The following is a 9,199-nucleotide window of genomic DNA, read 5'->3' on the forward strand; positions in this document are numbered from 1 at the left end:
GTAGTTTCTAGAAATAAAAAGAAATAAGAAAAAAAAATAGCAATGCCAGTCCTTCGAGTATCCAATGGACAAAGCCAACAATATGCGTAGGTTAGCTGTATGCACAATGATGACACCTCTAACTGATTTACAAACGATGCATTTATATACAGACCTACATATACACACACACCCAGCCTTTAAATGCGCCTCTACACTTAACCTACGCCTCCTTTCTGACACACACCCAAAATACACTTACTTGCATCACACTGTGGAAATTAATGGATCTCTTTTTTCATTTATGTGGACCTATACATACACTAGCTTAATTGCGCTGTATCTACACTCTCCTCATGATCTACATTTTATACTATTCACATTGTATAGTTGCGTGTCAATACTTCAATTGCAATATTTCCGGTTGTTTAATTGGACTCCGATCGTACTCCGGTGTGTTTTCCGGCGTACCGTACAGATATAATTTTAGGTTTTCGAGTTTTGATTGATTTTGTTGAAATTAGGTTAGGCGAAAGGATGAATCCGTTATGTTGTATTGCTCCGGTATCGATTGAGAAGGATCGGAACGATTCGCCGTCTTCTGCGGTGGTGAAATCACAGTCTGACTCTCAGTTAGGGTTTGAGAATTCTGTTAGGAGTACGAGACCTGTGAGTTTTTCGGCGCAGGTGTCGTCTGTAGGTACTGAATCAGAGAATGTGATTCATGAAGTTGAGGATTGTGAGATTGAAGCCAGGGAATCGGTTTCTGTAGCGAAATCGGTAGGTTTTGGTGGTAATGGTAGTGGTGTTGTGGCTGGAATATTGTATAAATGGGTTAATTATGGTAAAGGGTGGAGATCTAGATGGTTTACGTTAGAAGATGGAGTGTTATCTTATTACAAGACTCATGGACCTGATAAGATTGTGCTTAATTCGGTGAGAGATAAAGGATTTAAGGTGATTGGAGATGAGTCAGTTAGGTATATGAGGAAATGCAGTAATGGAAGCAGTCACGGCCGATTTGGTTCGAAACAATGGAAACCATATGGGGAGATACATTTGAAGGTTTGGATCTTTATCTTTTCTTATAAATGTTGGTTTATGTTTATTTTACACTTCAGTAGATTAGTTTATTAGTTCAAATAACTGTTGAATCTATAATGTATCAAGTTATTATACACAATGTGTAATGGTTGGCAATGATCATCATCAAGAAAATTGATCAAAAGCTGGTACAACCTTCTTTTTTGCTTGATATAATATAATGTAGTGTTATTTTTTTGTTATTGGATTTTGTCAATTATAACTGTTAGGTTACAATGATAGTACAAGCACGATGAGACGTGTTGTTCTACTGTCGGTGTGAAGTATAATTGTAATTTATGAATTTTACTATGCCATTGCTACTATATAAATGGAGACAACATGGCCTTCTGTTAGGTGGCATTGTAAGATTTTTGTTATTTGGAATTTATTGAACACATAAAGATTCTCTATAGCTTTTAAGTGAAACATATATGACAGTTAGTTGATGGTTCTGACCTCTGATACAATTATTGTGTCCTTTATATGGAAATTTTTTGTTTCAATATCTTTGTTGTTTTTGCTATACTGAATTTATTGAGTTTGTTACTGATTTTTCTGAAAGGGCCAACTTCAGTGTATTAACCAGACCTAATAAAGCACAATCACTTAATTTTTCGGTGACACTTAAGTACTTAACTAACCATGTAACTCATAAGTGGAAGGCGAAATATTCATAGCTTAATCTTGTATGAGACTACCAGGAACTCAATAAACCAATGACAATCTTGCTCCTTGAATCTGATCTTTGTATACACCAGATGTGAGTGCACATTCTTATACTAATCATGGAATCATAGTTTTGTTGAACACTATTTTTTTTTTTTTTTTTTTTTTTTTTTTTTTGTAACGACATCAAATATTCAGAACACTATCAAACACTTTGTATTTGTAGTATAGAGTTCCTTGCAACAGTCCCTGTGTTTCTTATGTTCCAGATAATATACAGCTTTTGGGTATGTTTGTCTATCATACAAAGATTGCTAATTTGTATAATTAAGGACTTATTTATGAGTTTTTTTCTCTGATCATTGTTGTTATTGATGATAATTAAGGTCTCCTCTGTAAGAGCAAGCAAGTCAGATGACAAAAGACTGTCTATATTTTCTGGAACAAAAACTCTTCATCTACGATGCATATCTAGAGAAGACAGAGCTGCATGGATCGAGTCCCTTTTATCTGCCAAGGATAAATTCCCTAGATTGTCTACTGGAGATTTTGCTCTTTCGGAAGACATGGTTATTTCAACTGAGAAACTACGATCACGTTTATCCTTGGAAGGAGTATCAGAGGAAGCAATAAAAGATTGTGAATCAATTATGTTGAGTGAACTCTCAGCTCTTCAAAACCAAATGAAGGCTCTTCAACTTAAACATATTGTTCTCTTGGACACATTAAGACAGTTAGAGGTACCTCTTTATTCTCCTTCATATGAAAAATGTTGGTACATTTGGAGCCATAACTGATTTGATGTTTAAGTTTTACATTATGTTTTAAAAAGTGCCAAACCTTGTATTGATTGGTTGACATGCAGACAGAGAAAATTGAGCTGGAAACAACTGTAGTTGATGAAACAAAAGAGCGGGATTCTTCTTGTGGGCAAGATAGAAGATTCAGTGGTAAGCGAATATCTCAAAGTTTATTTTTTTTATACATGATATCAGATGATGGTTTGTTTTTTTAATATACATAAACGTTGTGTTGGTTATTGGTAACACAATGGCAATGTTTCATTCATTTATGTTACTCGCCACTGCAACAGATTTCTATTCCATAATGTCAGAAGGCAGTGGATCTGATTCCGATGCAGACAACGAAAGCCGGTATGGAGTGGATATCGAATCAGATGATGAAAACGGAACGTTTTTTGACACAAATGAATTCATGTCTGCTGATGTTTTAAGATGTGCTTCCTATCGGAGTAGAGAAAATACAGGAAATGGATCTACTTCTTTGTCTAATGAAAAGGACTCGTTTTTATCTGGTCGTTTACGAGAGGCCGGAACCGAAATCAATATAATTCAGTATCCTCATGTTAAAAGAAGAGAAAGTTTACCTGAACCAAAGGAAAAAGAAAAACCAGTTGGTTTGTGGTCCATAATTAAAGATAACATCGGGAAGGACCTATCTGGTGTTTGTCTCCCTGTTTTCTTTAATGAACCACTTTCTTCATTACAAAAATGTTTTGAGGATTTGGAATATTCTTGTTTGGTTGACCGAGCGTTGGAATGGGGAAAACAGGTCAGGTACTCAACCTATGCTTTTCTAAAAATAAAATAAAAAATAAAAAACTCAAGCTATACTTATTAATGGCAATTCTATTGTGTATTCAGTGCTCCATTGATACTTGGCCTTTTTTCTTTGAGATTACTAGTTAAAGTTATTTGTTCTCCATTGATACTTGGCCTTTTTTCTTTGAGATTACTAGTTAAAGTTATTTGTTCTCGTGCAATCGCTCTTATATATAGAACTTAAAGGTGGCAATATGTGTTGGTAGGTCATAGCATGTAATTGATGGTATTGCTTGAAACAGATTCTATCGTTCCAAAACATAGTTCAAGAAATTTAATTTTTTGTAGCTAATTATTGTGCCATCATAACAATAATTAGCAAATGCTGGAATAACCTGATTGAGGAGGTTTTATGCATCAATAATACACTTTGGGTGGCTACGAACCTTGATTTTACTCTTTCTTCTTTGACCTTTTGAGATAATACAACCTCAATTGTGACCCATTGATAGTTACCGTGACGAATTAACACATATAATAACATCACGTTGTTCGACATGCATGATTTGCTTATATGTGAAATGCAATTCTTAGGACTGTTTTCATCTAGCCTAGCATAATATTTATGGTATGATGGGATTATGTACTTGTTTGAATTCTAACTACTTTGGCATTTGTAAAGGAAAAGGAGTTTCATATGCCCTTTTAAACTTCACCTAACCTCAACTTTGTTTTAATGCAGGGGAATGATTTAATGAGAATACTAAGCATTGCGGCTTTTGCTGTTTCGGGTTATGCATCGACAGAAGGTCGACAATGCAAACCCTTCAACCCTCTACTTGGGGAGACTTATGAAGCAGATTATCCAGATAAGGGACTACGTTTCTTCTCTGAAAAGGTAAATGTTTCTTCTTACTTGAAATTATAATTTCCTAGCAAAAAATGGTCATTTTTGGTACGCATATGGTCATGCTGATTTGACTTGAAACATTCCCCATAGAACAGTGTTGTAAACGGCGGTCGTCTCAGCTGACTAGTCGGTTTGGTGACTAGCCCGTCCCGTTTCGCCCAAAAACGTCTAACTAGTCGGTTAACGCTAAAAAGTCTGGTCAAAGTCAGTCGGAGTCAGCGTCGGTCTGATTCTTATTCGGTCAAAGTCAAGGTTGGTCAAAGTTAGGTCAAAATTGTAATATTTATTATACTCAGATTTTGTGCCCTATACATATGTTTGAAATGTTTATGTTTGATATATATGTGTGTAATATATATAATGTTAAAAATATATGTTGCTAACAGTCAACGTTAGTCAATGTCCGACTAGTCTCGACCCCAACTTGACCGGCTAGTCGTTTAAAAGTCCTCACCGACTCGTCTCCGTCTCGCGACTTTCCAACCTTGCTATAAAATAAAGATTTCTTGTAAAATTTAGCGTCTCAAATATAATTATGATGGCAAGTTATATTATTTTATTAATAGTCTTAAATATTCCAGTAAATAGATATTGTAAGTTTCAAGTATTATAAGTACATTTTGAACTACTTGTGTCTCGTTTTGCACGTTTCCCTTAAGTTAGTTATTACCCATTATATTGGTTTAGATAGTTAGAGATAAACTATTGCCCCAAGTAGACCTATACTCAGTGTTGCAGAACTAAGAATCACTCGGCAAGTACTCGGTCAAACTTGGTCAAAACACGCCCAAACTCGACCAAATCTCGGGATTACTTGGAAATCGGTCAAAACATTGGCAAAACTCGGGATTACTAAAAAAATAGTCAAAAATGGTCAAAGTCAAACTTGGTCACAGTTAAACTTGGTCAACATCCGAGTACTCCCGAGTTGCCGAGTACTCTCTAAAAGTCCCGACCGAGTACTCCGAGTAGTGATTTTTGCAACCTTGCCTATATTTGGGGTAATTGCTGGATTTTGTTAGTAAACAAATAGATATTTTCTGTTTCAATTGTTAGTAAAGAATGATCATAGTATAATCATGGTTTTCTCGCTTTATAGGTGAGTCACCACCCGATGGTCGTTGCGTGTCACTGTGAGGGAAGAGGCTGGAAATTCTGGGCAGATTCAAACCTTAAGGGAAAATTTTGGGGGCGTTCGATTCAGTTGGATCCTGTGGGTGTCCTTACCCTGCAATTTGAAGATGGTGAAACATTTCAATGGAGTAAGGTCACTACATCTATATACAATATCATTCTTGGTAAAATTTACTGTGATCATTACGGTACCATGCGCATCAAAGGTAGTGGTAACTACTCTTGCAAACTCAAGTTCAAGGAGCAGTCAATCATTGACCGAAATCCACATCAGGTAACAATTATATCTAAGAGTTAGACAAATCCTTACCCAATGTTGAAAAAGATTCGAGACTGAGACGAGTCGATCAGGACCTTGAAGGGCCAAGTTAGGGTCGAGACGGACGTTGACGTTTAAATAAAAATATACGGAGTACTAAATATAAATATTTCAAACGTTAATATTTTAAAATATAAAGAAGATAATGATTTACAAATAAGATGATGTAGTGTTAGCCTAAATAATATTGAGGTTTTTTATGATGTTATTTATTAATTTATCTATAAGGGATGCTATCTAAGTCGGTGTTTTATGTAGTTATTGTGTATTTATTAATTTTCCAGCTAATTTTCAAATGGGCTTGGGATTTTCGTTTACACTAGAATAAGGCCAGACAAAATCTCTGACTTTTGACTGACGTTGACCGACTGTAACCCGACTTTGACCTGACTTTTTTAGCGTTGACCGACTAATTAGACTTTTTTGGGTGAAACGGGACGGGCTAGTAACCAACCGCCATTTGCAACCGTGTCCTTACCTTGCACCGTAAATCGGATGTAGACTATGGGTGATCTGCAGTTTGTTTTACCTGCTCCACTTTAGTTAAGGAAATGACTTGTGTATGCAGGTTCATGGGTTTGTGCACGACAACCGAACGGGGGAAAAGGTGGCGATGTTGATGGGGAAGTGGGACGAGGCTATGTACTATGTATTGGGAGATCCAACAACAAAACCGAAAGGTTATGATCCGATGACAGAAGCCGTGTTGTTGTGGGAAAGAGATAATAAGTCTGCTACCAAAACGAGATACAACCTCACACCATTTGCAATATCTTTGAACGAAATAACTCCCGGTTTAAAGGAGAAGCTGCCTCCAACTGACTCCAGGCTTAGACCAGACCAGCGTCACTTGGAGAATGGTGAATATGAACTAGCTAATTTAGAGAAACTCAGACTCGAACAACTCCAGAGACAGGTATTCACTTGTTTGATCACCAGGACTAGTTTTTAACTTTAAGAAGCCACATGCTCTTTCTGACCTTTGATGTTTTTCGGTTTGACCAAGTTTGACCGAGTACTCCCCGAGTTCCAAAAACCGAGTAGGCAAGTACTTGCCCAGTAATTCGGAGTTCTGCAGCAATTGTCTTAAATAGTGTCAAAATATATAAGAATGCTGTAGAACCATGTTAATATCACCAATCCTTATATTGATCTTTCCAAAAAATCCTTAATGTTAGAGGTGTCGCCAGTTGGACTGGTTGAAACGGGCAACGTTTTGTTATGAGTTGGGCTTGTCCTGCAAATACTTATTTGTTCATTTCCAATAGTTTTCTATAAATATCTAATACATTATGTATGATTGGAGAAACTGTACTTTTGCATGGATAATATAAATTGAGAAGTTGCATATATGCAGAGTTGCAGAACTCGGAATTACTCGTCCCCGTCTCGCCGAGTACTCATTTTTGGAGTGCTCCGAGTCGAGTAATTAATCTTGGTCAAACTTGGTCAAACTCTGGATTATACGTAAAATCGGTCCAAATTAGTCAACCACCGAGTACTGTCCGAGTTGCCGAGTACTATCTAAAAAGTGTTGCCGAGTACTATCTAAAAAGTCCCGACAGAGTACTCCCCCCGAGTAACAAGATTTGCAACCTTGCATCATTTGTAATTACGATTCTCATTTGTCTGTTACTCGATTACTTCAAGACTTTGATCCTGTTTATATGATATGTGGATAGGCAAGAAGACTGCAAGAAAGAGGATGGAGACCAAGGTGGTTCCAAAAAGACGAAGATGGTTGTTTTCATTATGTCGGTGGATACTGGGAAACGAGAGAGAAGAAAGATTGGAACGGTATACCCGACATATTTGGTCAAAGTGTTGACATGCCTCTTTGCGCAGAAGAATAGGAAGCAGGAGATTTGGTATAGGTGATGTTGTTTGTAGCTATCAAAAAAAATCTTGCTATGGTGGTGGTATTTTTTATGTAACACTGACTGTTTGAGGCTAGCAAGTATATAATTTTATTAAAAGAAATAAAAGGAAATCATGCAAACTATGTTGCGAAACTAGCTTTGTTAAATACACGTGTCATAGAATGTAGAATGAGAAACAGAGGTAAACGATAGACGCTCATGGGTATATTTGAGCATTGCTGTTCTAGAAGTTCGGCTTATGAAAAAGTTCTGACCCTGCTTATATAATATTGTTTCTATATAGGGCTTCTACACATGAACCTTAGCTTGGTTTGTTTAAATATAGCTCCCTTAGGTTCTTTAATCTCAAACCATGTATTGTTAAGCTGATATCAACTTTGTCTTATACTCGTCAACCCTTTTGACAGGCCAACTTAGGAACAACCATGAGTTGACTTATTTCTTATACGGAGTACATTTGGGATTGCCACTGAGACAAGGCAAACTGGATATAAAATGTATATAAACGTTGACGTCTCAACTAAGGGAAAGAATAATTGGCAAAAATTCATAAGTATCTAGCGACATGGCTCACAATATTACGGAGAATATTTTTTCACAACTGAGTTGTCAAAATATATGGTTGTTAACAGACACTTCAACCGCGTTAGTCTTGTTTAATTAATAACTCTACCAAATCTCAATTCCGGAATACGAAAACTAACAGAATAAGGTGGTTGTTTGTTTTTTGCATTGAAGACCTTATTAGGTCTTATGTCTGCGGGCGGGCAGACATTTTAATCGTAGACCGTTTGTTTTCTTGAAAATATAAGACAAAATAAGACCTTATAACAAAGAAAAGTTCAATGAACAACAAAGAAAAGTTCAACCACGGACAGGCAAAATAAAGAAATGTTATTGAACGTTCTTTTGGTGTCTTAAAAGCACGCTTTGCGATATTAACTAAAATGGCTCCTTTTGACTTGATTACCCAACGAAATGTTACAATTGCATGCTTTGCACTTCATAATTTTATTAGAAAAGAAGGTTTAAGTGACAAGCTCTTTGAAAAATATGACCAACCCGACGTTCAACTTGATAGTAATCATGGTCAACATCACGAGACTGAAGAAGAGGATGAGGTTCAACCAAATGGAGCTAGAGAAGATCGTCAATATATGATTAACTTGCGAGATCAAATTGCTGAAGAGCTTAGCCAAACAAGAATTTGAATGTTTTTTTTATCTTTGTTATTTCAATTATTAGGTGATAGTCTTTTGAACTTGTACTTTGAAGTGTGCTTTAAATGTTAAATTTCAACAATGTTTTTATTTTATACTCTAGTTTAATACTCAATTGTTTGGAGAAAAAAAAACATCACAATGATTTTAATTCAGAACCAGATCAAGTTTAACAGACAAAAAAAAAAAAAAAAAAAACAAACAGTCTTCAATCTTCAGCATGCAGACCTTCAGACCACATCTTCTCTGCAGACATGGTCCGCAGATCTTCAGACAAAAACATCTTAAAAAACAAACAAAACCTAAATGTTCGTCTATATATGGTATTTGGTATCCCGTATCCGTATTACATGTAAACCAGCTCCACATTTTCACCAACAAGTTCAAAATTTCAAGGGCTTATAGTCGGATAACGGCGTACTGAAGATGATATCAGGTTGCAA

The 9,199-nt window shown here is 36.2% G+C and overlaps 1 protein-coding gene across 1 annotated transcript; it reads left to right on the plus strand.

Moving 5' to 3' along the window:
• Positions 1 to 225: 225 nt before the first annotated feature.
• Positions 226 to 7,768, plus strand: LOC139897638 (oxysterol-binding protein-related protein 1D). The gene is made up of 8 exons (XM_071880335.1): positions 226 to 1,044; positions 2,118 to 2,471; positions 2,597 to 2,681; positions 2,825 to 3,303; positions 4,036 to 4,191; positions 5,303 to 5,611; positions 6,225 to 6,572; positions 7,339 to 7,768. The coding sequence occupies exons 1-8, from the start codon at positions 517 to 519 to the stop codon at positions 7,507 to 7,509; spliced, it is 2,430 nt and encodes an 809-aa protein (XP_071736436.1). The 5' UTR covers positions 226 to 516; the 3' UTR covers positions 7,510 to 7,768.
• The last annotated feature ends 1,431 nt before the right edge of the window (positions 7,769 to 9,199 follow it).

This window comes from Rutidosis leptorrhynchoides, chromosome 3, assembly GCF_046630445.1.
Source record: "Rutidosis leptorrhynchoides isolate AG116_Rl617_1_P2 chromosome 3, CSIRO_AGI_Rlap_v1, whole genome shotgun sequence".
NCBI lineage: Eukaryota > Viridiplantae > Streptophyta > Magnoliopsida > Asterales > Asteraceae > Rutidosis > Rutidosis leptorrhynchoides.